The sequence below is a fragment of the Colossoma macropomum genome, unplaced genomic scaffold (genome assembly GCF_904425465.1).
Source record: "Colossoma macropomum unplaced genomic scaffold, Colossoma_macropomum, whole genome shotgun sequence".
Lineage (NCBI taxonomy): Eukaryota > Metazoa > Chordata > Actinopteri > Characiformes > Serrasalmidae > Colossoma > Colossoma macropomum.
Genome location: NW_023494807.1, coordinates 6,562,495 through 6,580,513, shown reverse-complemented (window position 1 = coordinate 6,580,513; position 18,019 = coordinate 6,562,495). Strand labels below are relative to the sequence as shown.

Genomic DNA, 18,019 nt, shown 5'->3' with positions numbered 1-18,019 from the left:
CTATTCGCCAGCTTGTTGTTCCCGCTCCACCTTAAATGGTGCAGCAGTCACTTTCTGGTGCCTGAAGCTGCAGCATTTAAGGTGGAACGGGAAAATTCGAACAAGATGCTGGCAAATAAGAAGAACACGGCCATATCAACACAAACATCACACAAACAATACGCATCACACAAACATGTATGTATCGCTGCGTTCCCTCTGTTATATAATCCTATCCCGCTTTCTGAGAGCAATATTCTTGAAATAGTGTCATTTTGGACAGTATTTTTCTGAAACTGCTGGTCTGTAATGGTACTGAATGCAGTCCAGCAGCGATGTTGACCGCCCTAAAATGGCGGCGCCGTTGACGTGCCTGTCTAGGTATGTCTATGACCCTCTCATTGCGGAAGTAGGAGCTGCTTAATAAAATAAAAGTGAGAGTTTGCAGTTCGTTCGTGGTCCTACTCCCACACCCTCTGAAGCCCACGAAGATCATTTCTATCACCCCGAGATGAATTACGGTTACGGAGCTCCCCCCGGCGGACATCCGGGAGCGGTAAGTGCGGCTGTAGCAGGACAGCAGCAGTTAGCGCTCATGTTTTTGTCCGAACGCGTGTTTAACAGTTAGTTAGAGTTAGCTTCTTATAGCCTGAGGCCAGTGTAGGTTAGGTGTGGTCTCATCTGCTAGGATTGGTAACTGTTACCTCATAAGTCTCCATACAGCACGACACTAGAGACCAGATCATCATCTGTGGAGAGATAACCTCAAAGGGGAACTCCACCTATTTTTCAAAATCTCTGCATAATTCAGTGGTTGAGGTGTAAACAAAGTCTTTCAGAGTGGTATGATGTGAAATGGTTCAGGAACCAGGGGTCAGCATGTCCACAACACAAATATGGACATTTTATTTACTATCCAAAACCACCAGTGTGCCTACACATATCTTGATGATGGGAAAATAGTCATAAATCTAGAAAAAATATAATTTTTTTTTTTTTGGACTAATTTGCTTTAGAACACCCTTCATGTTTCCCTCCTCCATGAATAGATTGAAACAAAATATTTTTAGGCCAAAACTAATATCACAAAGCTATCATAAAAATCAGGCAGCGTTTTCATAACGATTTCCTGTAATAACGTTCTGTGAGGGAGCTTTTAGAGGTGGGCGTCTGGTTCCTATCACCACCACTGTGAACAGTTCTGACTGTGAGTTTCTCTAGAACGGAGCGTTTCACACCAAACCACTCTGAACGACTTTGTTTACATCTCAACCATTTAATTATGCAGAAAGTTTGAAAAATCAGTGGTGTTCCCCTTTAATAACCTTAATACTGTACCTGATATGACGTGAGGTTAATGGTGTAAGTCCCTGCTGAAAAAAGAAAATTAGAATGGTTAGGATTGAAACCTGATTTGCTTTGTAATGGGAATTGGCTTAATGGTTACCAGGGCACCTTTAGTCACATGGAATCAGAGCACTTGGTAAACCATCATGATCCTCTACAGTTTACACAGTGATGTCAACCTATCAGGAAAAGACAAAACAACATTACTGACTATTGAACACCACAGGGACCCAGCAGAGACGTTTTTTAATAGTTTCAGTAAGGGTGATGTGTTGTTGTTGAAGTTGTACCTTGGGTCTAGTTTTATGCTGGGCCTAAATCACAGGCCTTATTTGAATGTTTATTTGGGCAAATTGCTGGGGCAATATTACTAAAATTCAATATCATAATGTTTTTCAGATATACTGTGCTATCAGATTATTACGTTGACATTAATAAAGCGAATAAGTTAGCATTTGTAAAGTTGTTGAATCCATGCTGCTTGAGTAAAAGTGTGCTTGACTATGGCTTTTCTCTGTTTTCTGCTATTAAAACGACACCGAAGGGAACTTTACACAGTGTCCTAAACATTAACTAGAGAGGAAGTCGAAAGGAAACCCAATATTTATTTAAATAAAATGATGTATTTTATCATATTTAACATAAAGCAAATAACATACAGTGCAGTTAACAGTCAGGTGCTGGATGCCATGAGGAAAACGCAACATATTGAAAAAGCTCAAAGCAAACTGCACGGCAACAGGGACTGTTTGATGGCCATTATAACACGGATATAATGCTCATCATTAGTCAAATTATGCTAAACATATCACTAGAAATGAAAACCAAAATCACGTTGTGTCAGTATTACAGTCTAGCAGTGTAGGTCAGACGTGTCCAGTCTTGTCTTATCCACACAGGGACGGTGTGGTTGCAGGTTTTCATACATGAGCATCTGTTTAAAGACTGACCAGTTGATTAGGCACTTGTTTAGTAGCTTTACCATCACAAACCCTCTCTCTACTGCTGAGCTGATCAGTAAGTCTAACTCTTCTTCCCCTCCACTTGATCCTTCCCCAACCTTTATTAAGTCTGTTCATCTCTAATTTCCCTTCCTGTTTCTCGCTTAATACTTTAATACTTCTGTTATGGCTGGTTTTGTTCCTATCACTGTTAAAAGAACCACTGCTATATCATCCTTATGAAGCCTTGATACACCCTTTCTTGATAACTACAGGCCGATATCCAACCTTCCGTTTCTAGGGAAAAAAAGTTGTTGGCATGCAGCTGCAGGTCTTGTCTGCTTTTCGCACATTTCATAACATAGAAACCGCCCTACAGGAGGCGGTTAATGATCACTTCTCTCTGCTGACACAGGTGCTCAGCCACAACGAACATGCGGCGCATAGCACTCCTGTCTTATACCGGTTACATTGGCTACCTGTAGCTTCACGTGTTCAATATAAGATACTTCTTATTACCTTTAAGGCTCTGCATGGTCTGGCACCATATCACTCTTGTCCTCTGGCACTAGGCTGAGGTCTTTTATGGGTGGTAAATGCTGTGGCCCCTGACCTCTGGAATGTCTTGCCCCAACATATCGGTGACTGAACATCCATTTCCTCTTTCAAAACTGACTTGAAACTTAAACCGTTCCTCTTCACTCACTACTCTTCTACTTGCACAGCACCGTCCTGTTCATTACATTCCTTTATTGTTTTTGCCTCTTATTGTCTTTTTTGATGTGTTTTTTGCTTTGTTTTTTTTGTTATTGCTGTGGATATTTTGTGTTGTTTGCTTTCTTTTACATCCTCCCTCTTGTTTTGTTTTCTTTGTGTTTCACAATTGGCGGCTCTGCTGGCCTGTTTTGATGCTCTATAATGTGACCTTGGGCTCAGGAAAGGGACTATATAAATTAAACATTTTTTAATATTATTATTATTATTATTATTATTATTATTAATAATAATAATAGTAATAATAAAGTATATATGTGAAAATATTTTTTTCCAAGTCATTTTGGAACACCATTTCTGTTGGTCCATTCATCATGAAATTGTGACTAATTGTCACTATATATATATATATATGTGTGTGTGTGTGTGTGTATATAGTCACTATTTGTGTATATATACGATACGCAAAGCTGTACCTGTTGAACTGGGGGTGTGGCCTGGTGGTGTGTGGGCTGCAGTTGTCACATATGGAGAAAGGAAAAGAAGTATGAATCATCTCAAGTGTGAAAGCATAGATCAGTCAGCATTTCAATGGAAAGAAATGACCTAGGCTTTTGTGAAAATGCATTATACAATCATTTCTGTTAATAATTTTTTTGCTTTGTGTCTTTGTTTGTTTTTGTGATGTCATGAGATCCAGTCCTTTTACACGTCTCTGCTTATTCTGGTGGTAGCAGCCTAGCCCTGCCCAGTCACATAGAAGTGTTTGAGCTCTGAGTGCGTTTTCAATAAGGCAGCCGGTCAGGAACCGAGATCATTTGAATCTTAAAAGCACAGTAACAAAAACAGTTTAATTCTAAGAGATAAAGACAGGTTGGAAAATGGTCATGTAGACATGAATTATGACCATTTTTGGTCCATAAAACCAAAAAAAGTTAGAAGTGTGCCTATAGGGGAAGAATGTAAATACAAGAACACAAGGATATGGGCCCTATAAGGCCACACAGAGGCTGGCAGAAAAGCTGACCAAATAGAAAAGGGTAGAATTGTTAAAAGAAAGCGACACACCTTATACAAATCACCCAGATCAGAGGCATTTTAGCAAAGGACCTGAGTGAATTAAGCAGCCTGACTGCACCAACATACCAAACAGCACCCACGTCTTCACTCACACACATTCACAGAGTGCCATTTCAGCAAATGGACCATCAGTGTTTCTGAGAGTTGTGATTATTATCCAATACTATTATCACTACGCAGACTGCAGCATAGACGATCAAAGCATAACAACAATTATTTGGGTGGTGGATCATTCTCAGCACTGCAGTAACACTGATGTGGTGGTGGTGTGTTAGTGTGTGTTGCGCTGGTCTGAGCAGATCAGACACAGCAGTGCTGCTGGAGTTTTTAAACACCTCATTGTCACTGCTGGACTGAGAATAGTCCACCACCACCACATCAGTGTTACTGCAGTGCTGAGAATGATCCACCACCCAAATTTTACCTGCTCTGTGAGGGTCCATGGGGGTCCTGACCACTGAAGATCAGGGTAAAAGGGGGCTAACAAAGTATGCAGAGAAACAGATGGACTACAGTCTGTAACTGTAGAACTACAAAGTACACCTGTATAGTAAGTGGAGCTGATAAAATGGACAATGAGTGTAGAAACAAGGAGGTGGTCATAATGCTATGCCTGATCGGTGTACATATGATGTGGCTACAGTGTGTTAGTGTCAATGGATAACAGCATTTTAAGTCTAGATCAGATTCTATTTATAGACAGTAACAAGACAATTAGACTGGATAAGAAGACCATATAATTAAAAAAAAAAAACGTGGACTGGAAAAAAAGAGCAAATCAAAACAGGTCATCGGTCAGAAACCGGCCCACAGAAAGGAAGTGGAAGAGTCTGGTCGTTGAACGGAAAAAAAGAACCACACCACCCACAGTGCCATCACTTTTCATGGAAAATCAACACTCAACAACCTACACCACAACCCACTATAACACAGCCAAAAGCAGTCCATACACCTGTGCTGCTTTAGCATCAGCACAGTAAGCTGTCTCTTCACTTCAGAATAAGCACGGTGAAGATCTGTGGTCCATCAACGTTAATATGTGGAATAGCTGTGAAAATCACATCAATTAAGCATCGTTCGTTTTCAGAGCAGCTGAATGCACAAGTTAAGATTAGTTGAAAGGCAAGTTTTCAGTAGAAGCAATTGACATTGAAAATGAAGTGTTTGGCCTAACAGGATTAGAGTAGGAAGGAACGGATGACAACTAAGATTCTGGAGACTTGATGCTTAAAGAGCCCTTATTATAGAAATCTGAATTTACTTATGTTTTTGAAATGAGAGTTTGATGTTGTGTGAAAATGTAAAAACGGTTGACATTCAAAGCATTTTTCCAGCCCATACAGTCCATAGAGCTTCAAAAATAGCCTGTTTTGAATTTGCTTTTGTTTTTATATCACACAAACCATCACATTATCTACGACCATGATCTTAGACTCTGAGCTCTATTTTATCCTGCATGTAAACACAGTCATTAAAGTAGCTTTTTATCATTTGTGACACATCTCTGAGGTTTGGCCTTTTCTATCTCAGAGTGATGCAGAGAAACTTCGTCATGCATTTGTTACAAGCTGAGTCGATCACTGTAATGATCTTCTTACTGGACTTCCTAAGAAAACAATACATCCTTTACAACTCGTATATAATGTGTCAGCATTCTAACAAAAACAAAAAAGAGAGATCATATCAGTCCCATTTATGAAAGAACTGCAGTGGCTGCCTGTATTGTTCAGGATAGACAAGTTCTGCTACTACAGAGAAATCCACTCGAAAGAGGCCCCGGATATTCTGTTGTAACTCCCGTTAGGGTGAAGCAATCTGAACAAAAAAAATACACTACATACCTTGACGTATGTGTAATCGATTGCATTACATGGGAAGTGATCCTGGAAGTTGCAAACAGAGGTTAACCGTCGTGACAGCTGTCCGGCGCCTACCTCATCCCCCCGACGCAGGGGCATCGCGGCTTTTTTGAAGCTCCATATACTGAGAAGCACATTGCTTGTTGTTTCGTTCAGATTGCTTCGTCCTAGAGAGAGTTATTACAGAATATTCGGGGCCTCTTTCCAGTGAATCTCCCTGTAGTTTTTAGGCTCTAAATTACCTTAAAGCTGCTTACATCACAGAGTGTCTGTCTGTTTATGTTCCAGCACATGATCTTAGATCTGCAAATACTGAGCTTCTGTAAACACCTTCTATAAAATACAGAAAACATGGAGAGACTCGTTCAGTTATTCTGCTTCTAAACTGTGGAACTCAATTCACCTATTATTAGACAGTCAAGCTCAGAGCCCACTTTTAAGAAGCATCAAAAAACGTATCTCTTCAACTTAGCATTTAGTAAAAACTCTACGTCTCGTGGTTTTTATTCTCTAATTTGATATGTATCGTTTTCTTATATGATTCTAAATGAATTCTTATAATGTCTTGTATTACTGTTAAATGTCATCACCTGTCTTTTTATAGCATTTTGAGCTGCCACTGGCATGAAAAGTGCTGTATAAATGAAAATTATTATTATTATTATTATTATTATTATTATTATTTACATATATGTCCACCTGTTCAGCCTGAAGAATTTTGGCTCCGCCCATTCACTTTGAAGTTACAAGGAGTGTTTCAACCCAGACTGCTTTTTAAATGAAGCACAATTCAGGGAAGCCAATAGGAACATAGCTCATTTACATATACCAGTCTTAAAGGAACAGTAGCAAAAACAGCCTGTTTGATTCTAAAGGATAAAGTGCGGTTGAAAAATGGTCATGGAAAAATTAATTATGACTGTTTTTGGTGCATAAAACCATACAAACATAAGTGGACCTCAGGGAAAAAAATGAAATACAATAGTAATGTAAGACATGGACCCTTTATGTCTCCTCTTGAGCAGAACTGAATTTGATGATGTTATAAGAGAAAAACATTTTGCATTTCTTGACATCAAAAATACAGAAGATGCAAGTTAAATGTAAATGTAATTAATTGCATGACTCAGTATGTAATTACTTATGTAATTACTAGAGGTGTTTACAAAATATATAATTCCATTCGATACAATGTTTGTCTTTCACTAAACTTTTTAAAACAGCAAGAAAGAGTGGCTGAAAATGTGCTTTTATCTTATTGTTTCCATTTTTTAGTCTATTAGAGCACCCAACATTATAAAAGTACAATATCTGAAACAAAATTGGTTCCACTCAATATTTTATCTCTAATAACTGTGTAATTACACATTAACAGCTACATATGATTCAGTTACAGAAGGATTACTGTAGCACAGCTTATGTAAACATACTTGTATCTTGATAGTTGCAACAGTTTATTTTCTCTTATGTAATAGGATGAGGGTAATTACATTTGTAAGAACTGCTGTTTTTCCAACAGTACCTTTCTGATTGTGTTACTGCTACAAAATCAATGTCTGGAATCTGTAATTACACCGTAACTACATAACAACTGCACAGAAACTTTCCATTTTTTTCAAGCGTGACTTCTACATAGTTATTGTGGAATATTTGTGTTGTAGCACAGTAATCTGATCAAATCATTTAAGACCAATCTATAATTCCACAATACCTACATAAAGATAAATATTGATCTGCTGTTGCTGTGTAATTACATAAGACAAAAGAGACACTTGTGTTATTACAAGAGTTAAAACGGAAGTTGACACGCGTGTATTTTAACAAGCTGTACTACTGTGATCCGTCTGCATCAGTGAATACATCACCAGTTGTTATGCTGTTGTTGCATGTATTGTTAATGTGTAACTACATGGTTATTAGGCACTTAATATGAAGTCAGACCACATAACGTTTTGTGCTGTAGTGTCCTGATACAACAGCCTAGCCACAAACTAATGTTAGCCCCAAGCTAACACAGTAGCCACAAGCTAACATGCGAATCATGATAGAATAAATGTTACGTAGCAATACAATTCAGTACAATACAGTATGTTGTATTGTTAAATCCATTGTAATTACATAATTACATAATTACATTTGTGCAGTATACTAAACTAAAAGTATTAATTTTCTGTATTTTTGTAGTTTCCTGGAGGATACCCAGGGCAGCAGCAGGATCCCCTCTTTGGTTACTTCACCGCTGTTGCTGGGCAGGTATGTGGGCCTTCCTTCATTTCTCATTTCTCTTCAGCTCTGCTCAAAACGTAGAAATAGCACATTGTATTTTGTACATTGTACAGCAGCATTGTGCATTGTATGTTGCTAATCTTGTGAAATATGGACTTTGCATCTGGGATCGTTCTGTTATACATAATCTACAGTAAAGGTTGTGTGGAAGAAAGCCTCAGATAAGACATGCGCCTGTCCTTTATCATTCTTCGTTTTTCTAGCGGTTCAAAGTGTGGGTGGGTGATATGGCAAGACTAAAACATCACGATTCCCTGAAGACATTTTCACAGTATCTATCCCTATGTTGAGTTTTTACGAGGTTTGTGAACAAGTTGGAAAGGACAAAATGCACCAACCAAACTATTATGCATCATGAGAAGCTACATGTACAGTAGTTTGCAAGAATTCACTAATTAAAGGTCATTTTTTAGTGGGGAATTTAGTGTCTTTGTGACCAAATGCAGTTACTTCTCTGCACTGTAAGACAGGATGGGTTGAATCTACTTTAAAAATGAATGCAATCATTTTCAAGCGAAAAGAACTCTTGGGGTCATGAACAAATATAAAACAAACCTCTAACGCCCTCCATCCAAACATTCTCATGTCATGATATTTTGTACAATGTTTACACAAAGTAATTACTGTTTTTACATGCCTTGTTTTTTCCAATAGACTTTTGATCTAGATTATATTAAAAGAAGCTGAATGTGACGTTGTTTCCAGTTGATATTATTGCCAGATGTCCGACTTAATTAGAGTATTAATTTGCCGCAGGACACTGTTAGTGGCTTAGACAAAAACACCAGTTTTTCGGCTGGTAAAGCAGGACGTTCTAACCTCCCCACCTTCACCACCAGAGTACTGACAACCAACGGCTTGTTACTTTGCTTTCAGCTCCAAAAAATATATATACTAGGATATTAAAATAGAGAAACCCGACACCATGAAACCATGTCTGATGCAAACGCACGCTATTTAAAGATGAATGCATGTGCGCTAGTAGATAGAACTTAACTAATGATATAGTAATGTTTGATAACGATAGAAGTAAAGATGCTCATGGAAAATCTGTAACCCCAGTGATTCGTGACCCTATTTACACCAGTAATTCATGAGGAAATAATAAAAATATGCACAAGTAAAATTTTAAACTTACTTCAGCTGTAAAGTACGATTGTTATTATTAAATAGGGCTCTTTTTTACTAATTATATTATGATTATTTAATACTGAAACTAAATTTTAGATACTTAATGCATATTTAAGACACTGAACACTGCTTTTACCAAAATACTATAATGGAATCACAATTACAAAAAGTGGAATACAAATATCAGGATTTATAAGCTAGTTGGATTTAGCTACTTAGAGGCTAGTTAGTACCGGTACCCTCATCAGTAGTCAAAATAATAAGTGTGTTATTTATGGTCTTTATTGTAATATCATAAATGAAACTTTTTCTCTTTTAAGATGTGCCACAGGCACCCCCAACATTCTATGTGCTGCATTTGCGCATTTGAATTAATGTTAGACCGCTGTTACTACACAGTTTACAGCAGGCTTTAGATCAGCGCTCACCAACCCTGGTGCTGTGGATCTACTTTCCTGTTGAATTGAGTTCCAACTACTTTTTGCCACACCTGCTCCAGCTAACTTCTTCAGAAGTCCTTGATTGGCTGGATCAGGTACAGTAGTGCTAGGTAAAGGAGGGGCAGGATGTTAAAAGCATGCGGAACTAAACTCAAGACTGCAAGAAAGTAGATAAATAAATAAAATAAAATGATGTCGTAATTGGCTGACATCCAATCAGCTACCAAACGGTTACTATGCAATTTCTATGAATACTGTACTCTGGGTGTTGTTTACAGGCTGTCTGTAAATGTTCTGAATTCATGTTTTGAGTGATTCATGCAGTTGTTCAGTGTTCTAGAGGTTTATAAAATAATACATGAAAACAAGATGAACTACACAGAAAAGCATGTGATGACATAATTTATAAAGAAAATAATAACATGTGCAGTGCTCAAATGTCTGTTTTTTCTTTTGCTTCAGGATGGTCAGATATCTTCTGAGGAGCTCCAGACCTGTTTGACCCAGGCTAACTTCTCTGGTGGCTACAAACGTAAGACTATTTACACATCTGCGTTTAATTCTCAGGCCATAAAATACTTCCAGAAAGTGCTACAGTCAAAGTGGTTGTTGTGAAATACAGCTGGATAAAAGAGCTGAACTACTTTCAGATGTGCTTTAATTGCCACAAGCACTGCAGAATATTAGTCACCCTTTTGTGATTAAACTGGTAATCACATTCTATTGCTCATTGTGCTGTGAAGCGTTTAGCTGAACTCTCCAGTCTGAGATGTAGAGATATATAACTGCATTACTGGTCTGATCAGTCTGTCATCTTTTTCAGCTTTCAACTTGGAGACATGCAGGTTGATGATCAGCATGCTTGATGTATCCTTTACAGCTACAGTGTCTAACACTGATAGATCTTGGTCTGAGTTTTCTGAGTGCTAATGTGTTTCCTATCACTGTGTAAGAGAAGCTCCACGCTGCCTTTATTGTTGGATGTGTGCACACATTCAGAATGCAGTTCACATCACTATGGAAACACTTATTGATTTGTTTCATTAGAGTAACAGTAAAAGGTGAATTAAATATGAAGGATAAAAGTCTATTGATAAAAGTAGAAACATTGAAAGCGGTGCATTATAAATTTAAATCTGTGTTAACGTTGTGGGGGGGGCATTGAAAGTAGAGACATGCTGTATATGTCATGCTATACTGTGTGATATAAGGCAGCTGAGGTTTTCATATTGTTTATAAATCTTATAAATTTTATATGCAAATATCAGATATCTTACCTATTTTATAAGATACTTATTTTGCACCAGGGCATGGTTCTTTGCAGTCTTTTGTTTTGAAATAAACAATTTCAATATAATATAAACCAATGTGTGTAATATAAAATTACATTTATAATTAGACATTTTTAACAAAGAAAAATTGAAAATCATTTAATGTTGAACTCAAAACTTTACATATATAAAATGTATCGACAGCACTGAGAAATCATATTATTAAAGGAAAAGAGTAGATTAAAAGGCAGAAATACATTTTATTTTGGCCCTGGCGTAAAAGTGAGTCTTAATCAGGAGGCCATTTTAAATCTATGATGTATTCCCATTGACTTCAGTTGATTTCACTGTTATGAGACGAGGGTTCATTTTCAATCCTTTATAATCATGCCATACTATATATAGCATTTTAGGGTTTTTTAGTATGACACTTCATGCTTTTTCAAAAATTCAGCTACTTTGGTGTTCTGAATAATTAATTGAAGTTCAAAACTTTGTCCTGAGTTGAACTAAAAGTGGAAGTTGCTGCTCCTTAACATGCTTTTTTCATTAGCGGGACATGTCGGGCTCCATGGGCTTCAATGAGTTTAAGGAGCTGTGGGCCGTGATCAATGGCTGGAAGCAGCACTTTATGTCCATCGACAAAGACATGAGTGGGACGGTGGACCCACAGGAAATGAACCAAGCCATCTCCTCTATGGGTACAATGTTTTCATAATCACATTTCATCAGAAGCCATATGTCCACTAATTGTGAAAGCTTGTATATTTTGTAATGAGAATACTTTCTGTTTGTGTGTTTAGGCTACAGGCTGAGCCCTCAAGCTATGAACTGCATCATAAAGCGCTACAGTACTCATGGAAAGATCACCTTTGATGATTATGTTGCGTGCTGTGTCAGACTGAGGACCTTGACTGGTAAGTATGATAAATTCTCAATCCTGAAACTTCAGTTTCAGTTTTCAGTTTATTGTAATTAGTTTTTAACCCCGTGGTCATTCCTCTCTCCTGAGTCATTCCATAAAAAGAGTGCAGTTTACACCAGATGCAATGTAGGAGACACAATGTTTTAAAAGATTTTTATTTTTATAGGCATTATTTTTATAGGCACGTATAGGCATTTTGTACATGTATGTAGACGGTTGCTAAAGTTCCATCTTTAAGATGACCAAAAAAACGTTTTTAATTTGCTTAAATTTATGTTTCCACACACACACACACACACACACACACACACACACACACACACACACATAATCATTAACTGTTGACAAGCTGACATTAAAAGGTATACCCTTAATAACATGATGTGTGGCAGCCACTTTGGCCTGAAATATTCCATCCTGTGGTGGGATTGTAGTTGTCTTATTATTTGACACCCACCATGAATGAATGAATGAATGAACGAATGAATGAATAGCTGGCAGATACTTAGGTGGGAAAATCTGTTTATTTTTGGCAAAAACAAAATGTAGTTCAAACTGTAAAGGACAAAAAGCTGTGATTTCTTGACAAAAAATCAAATTAGCCTGAAGTTACTCTCCTATAACTTAGGAATAACATTGCATTTGCATTGCTTCTCTTGTCATTAACAATAAGTTTTAATAAACCCTGGAATTGAAGTGGATAAACTGTTTTGTGAAGGTTTGACATAAAACCATCAAAATAGTCAGAATGCAGACTCAAATCTGTCCATACAGAATGGAAATCGACTGTAAATATAAATTGTTATTTAACTTTGTTAATACTGAGGTACACCCTGGACAGGTCGCCAGTCCATCACAGGGCAGACAGACAGACATACACATTCACACACTCACTCACACCTAGGGACAATTTAGCACATCCAATTGGCCTGACTGCATGTTTTTGGACTGTGGGAGGAAACCGGAGTACCCGGAGGAAACCCACGCAGACACGGGGAGAACAGGCAAACTCCACACAGAAATGACCCTGGTCACCCGGCCGGGAATCGAACCCAGGTCATTTTTGCTGTGAGGCGACAGCGCTACCCACTGCGCCGCTAATCAAATCAGATTCATTTAAGTACCAGTCTTAAAGGCACAGGAAGAAAAACAACCTGTTAAAATCTTGAGAGATTGGAGAATGATTATCATCTTCGGTACATAAAGCAACACAAATGTCATAAGTAAACTATAGCATATGGACCTGTTATCTGTCAGTTGATTTCCAGTGGTTGCTGTGCACATACTATTGCATTGAATTCGTACTGACATGCACAACTCTCTTGTGTCCAGATATTTTCAGACGACGGGACCAGGCGCAGCAGGGAATGGCCACATTCCAGTATGATGATGTAAGTTGAGTAATTAGGAACAGACAGTAGAATTGTCGCTCTGGAGGGTAGAGGGGGAGTCACTGGTTCAGATAACTTAAGCCAAAAATCCCGACTGTATTTAAAATAAGGACAAACTTAATGTGTTCATCAGTTTGTAAAATAAGTAAAAGGGCAGATGTGTTCAGTACATTATTGTCTACTAAATTGATGCTTTTATGAATATTATTTGTATTTACAAAAATGTCTTTCTTGTTTCAGTTCATCCAGTGCACTTTGAGCACCTAAGAGGAATCTCCAGACCAGCATGAGTTTGCTTCATTTGTAACAGCTTCATTTGTATAATATAAATGCTTCTTTTTTTATATAGTCTGCATTATGAGAACTTTTATTATAGTTATGTTTTTCTTTTTATTATTAACAATCACCATAACATGGACTTGAATCTGTTAATGCCTGTTATTACTGATATTGCTTTCATAATAAAGTACAATATAACTGCAAAGGGAATAAACCACTTGACATAAATAAAAGACTAACCCAAAGTTTTCACTCTTGTACTGACTGTACTATCGTCATTGTTTATTATGATGCTCTTTATTAGTGTAATTATCCATACATAGTCTTAACTGAATCCTTTTATTGAAACCTGGTGAGTGTGTTTGTTCATGTGTATCAAACACAATTAACTGAAACTTTAATTTTCTATGTAAAAACATTTCACTCACCCAAGCGAACAGGCCACCCAGTATCAATTTACAAATCGATTCCCTAAAATTAAATATTGCATTTTTGTGGATTTCAGAAAATGATCCCATGTCAATGTTGCTTTGCAGTAAATGTTCATTCCAGATGTACCAGATTTGAAGTTACTAGAAAGGCTCTGCTCAGTTTCTGGACAAAAATAAAGCTTTTTTATGCACTTCAGTCATCACCTTTTTTCATTGTTTTTAATTTGTCTGTGTGGATGTGAGCCAATGTATTGCATGTTCATGATTACCTCTTGATTGACAGCTCCTGCATCAAATAGCTCAGGCCAGGTGCGTTGCCGGGCTGAAGGTTCCTGGGGCTGTAGTTCCAGATATTTTTTAAACCAGCCCTAAACCTCATAATGCTAACATATCACAGTTTCACCCCAGCTCGTGTGCACATTATCATCAGCTTCATCCATGATTTCATTCACGGTTTCATTCTCCCACTACTCAAACTCCAGAGCTATTCCAGTGTAGCTACAGACTATAATGTTATTAGTAATCTCCTTAAAAAAATGTTTCTAGTTTGGTTTGTTCACTAAATATTCAGCATTATAAAGTATTAGTAAATATCAGAATCACTTTTTTGCCATGCACAGGGCATTTGTGAGTGGGATTTGTTTTCAGGCTGGGAGTTATGTGATGCAAGCCAGCCCACCCCAAACACTACACACACACACACACACACACAGAGCACTGCCTTTGTGCAAGATAACTTCCTAACATTTCAGGCATTTTCATCTTCATTTTATACTTTTTTTTATTTATATGCTACTCTGAGATAACCAAGTTCACTAACTAGCTAAAGCTTTTACTTATATCTGAACTGTGAAATAATCATGACAGGCAGTTTGCTACAAAGCAGTGCTAAGTAAGTTAGGGGCCTATCAGCACTTCTCACTTCTCACCTGCTCGGATATGCCCTCATCCTCTTTACGTAGCTTTTTCATTCTTGTCTTGTTGGTGTCTCTACTTGTTTTTTCCAGTTCTTCTTGCTGTTATCCATCTTCAAATGATTCAAAAATGAAAACAGCCTTGTTGTTAAAGGAAAACAGTAATGAACCGATATGCTAATCTCTTGAGAGTGATGTTAGCTTCTTATCCACTTTAAATCGTGCTGGGAGTCTGTGTCAGCTACACAGTTGAATCTAAACGTAGCTGCTACATCATTTAAGGTGGAACGGGAGGTGAGAATTTCAGCTTCATTTAATCTCTGTTCACTGTACAAGATTTACAATCTGCAAACCTGGGGCTGCACCACTTTAAATTACTACAGAAATACACTTCGCTACATTAGCTTGCAGTTACCAGCCCAAAACGCTACAGGCCCACCATGAATTCTCCCGAACTCTCTCGATCACCCACTCCAGCATCAGACATGTGTGTTGCACATGCAAGGAATTAGTCTTGGTGAGCACACACATGCATAACATATAACACACTGGACAGACTGGACAAGCAGACAGATTGTTGACAGATAGCCCAAACAAAATAGGCAATAAACTAAAGAACAAAAAAAATAAACATAGAATAGGTATATTTCTATGTATAATAAAATACATAATTACACATAGATAAAGTGTTAGAGAGAAGCTGTGGAGAGGAACAATGTCATTATTGCAGAAACATATAAGCTCAACATCGTAACAATAAAAGAACCCCTTTTGGTGCTATTTAGAACCATTTACCAAAAAGGTTTTATTTATAGAACCATATACAACACATTATCTAGTCTGCCTCTGCGGCTAGCTCGGCAGATAGATAACAGGTTTATACTATTAACGAATTATACCACTATGTCCCTTTTAGGAGCAGCACAACTTCAGATATGGGCCTGGAATACACTTTTGGTGTGCCTTGACTGATGACTTTTATGTCCACCTTGCGAACCCTTTCGTCTTGGCTGGGAATAGCGCTCACCACCACTCCGGTGGGCCATTCATTTCTCTTGACTTGATTATCTTTAAGAAGAACAATGTCTCCTACTTGCAAGTTAGGCCGATCCACCTGCCACTTTCTTCTCGGCTGGAGCGTCTTCAAGTACTCTTGCTTCCATCGTTTCCAGAATGAGTCTGCAAGGATCTGCACTTGTTTCCACTGTTTGCTGTACATGTCTTTGAGGTCAAACTCTCCTGGAGGTGCAGAAACTGGCTCTAGCTTTCGGGTTAGAAGCATAGCCGGAGAACTGCTGGCATGTCTGGATCTGTGGAGATTGCCATGACTTCTGACATAAGAGTGACAAGGACCTCATGTGACAGGTGAGGGGAACCTTCTTTGAGCAGCATGGCATCCAGGATCTGTCGAGCGACTCCTATCATTCTCTCCCACACTCCACCCATGTGCGATGAGTGAGGTGGGTTTAAAATCCAAGTGTAGCCTTGGTCTTTGAGGTAAGCTGTGAACTCAGGATCCTTTGAATTCATCTTAAGCTCTTTGCTCACACCAATAAGTTGGTTCCACGATCGGAACAAAAGAGGCTGATAGGTCGTCGGATAGAAGTGAACCTCCTTAATGCATTTATGAAGCTTGAAGTGGACAGAGACTCGATAACTTCAATATGCACTGCTCTCGTTCCCAAACAGGTGAATAGGATAGCCCAGCATTTACTCTCTACTAGGCCTCCTCTAGTTCGTCGGGAGCTGACGGTCCACGGTCCAAACACATCCACATCCAACATTTGTGAATGGAGGATCTGGGGTAATTCTGTCAGGAGGTAAGTCAGACATTCTTTGCTCCTGCAATTTTCCTCTTAACCTTATGCAGACAACACACTTGTGTGTGATGCTTGACACGAGCCTTTTACTTCCAGTAATCCAATGCCCTGCGGATCTGACAGCCCCTTCAGTGAAATGTCTGCCCTGGTGAGAAACTCGTTCGTGATAGTGTCTGACAAGTAGAGTAGCGACATGGTGATTTTTGGGTATGATTAGTGGATGTTTATCTTCCCAGGACATTTCAGCAAAAGAAGACCATCCTCCAATTCTCAACAGACCATCGCCGTCCAGGATGGGGTTCAGCTTTCTTAAACTGCTGTGCTTTGATACTGCTTCCCTTTTGGAAAGACACTTCATCTCTTCTTCGAAGTATTCTTGCTGTATGCTTCTGATTATCATTGTCTTTGCTTGTGTTAGCTCATCTGTAGTACTTGCATTGGTGTTGGGGCTTTTTGAGTAGAATCTGACTCTATGAACAAGCTTGGCTACAGCATGTATGAGGCCCTTCCAGCTTGAGAAACGCTCAAATCTGTGTGAGCCGAGCTGACCTTCTGATGTGTTGGTCATTAAAGTGGTAACCTCTGGACGTACCTCAGCATCTGTGTCTGGCTCAACAAGATCGAAGGTCTCCGGCTGCAGGGTGTCATCTATGCCATCTTTACACAGGAATGCTGGACCGGAAATCCAGGTGGAATGCTTCAAGAGAGCGGCAGGGCGTGTGCCAATGTCAGCAGGATTTTGTTCTGTGCTGATGTAGTGCCACTGTTCTGGATTAGTATTCTTCCTGATTTGGGCGACTCTGTTTGCCACATACACATAGAATCGTCTAGATGTGTTGCGTATATAACCCAAGACAATTCTGCTGTCAGTGTAAAACTTCACTTTCTGAATCTCAATGCCTAATTCGTCTGTAATCAAGCCTGCCATCTCAACTGCTAAGACTGCAGCACAAAGCTCGAGGTGAGGGACAGTGTGGGCCGATATGGAGCCAGCTTGGATTTTCCCATGACAAACCCAACATGACTGTATCCCTCCATGTCGACTGCCCTGAGGTAAGCCACGGCCGAAATGGCCACAGTGAATGCGTCTGAGAAAACACAGAGTTCTCTGTGTTGTGCAGATAGCAGTGAAATTGAGACACAGGACCTTGGGACCTGCAAATGTACAAGCTCTAAGAGTGAGTCTGTCCATGTCTTCCACAGTGTCTCCT

At 38.7% G+C, this 18,019-nt stretch overlaps 1 protein-coding gene across 1 annotated transcript; it reads left to right on the top strand.

Annotated features, from left to right (window-relative positions):
* The first annotated feature begins 373 nt into the window (after positions 1–373).
* On the top strand, positions 374–14,265 carry sri (sorcin). Its single transcript, XM_036556511.1, has 8 exons — positions 374–535; positions 8,105–8,173; positions 10,240–10,309; positions 10,601–10,644; positions 11,602–11,749; positions 11,852–11,965; positions 13,306–13,364; positions 13,605–14,265. Exons 1-8 carry the CDS (start codon positions 491–493, stop codon positions 13,629–13,631), a joined length of 576 nt encoding a protein of 191 aa, XP_036412404.1. The 5' UTR covers positions 374–490; the 3' UTR covers positions 13,632–14,265.
* The last annotated feature ends 3,754 nt before the right edge of the window (positions 14,266–18,019 follow it).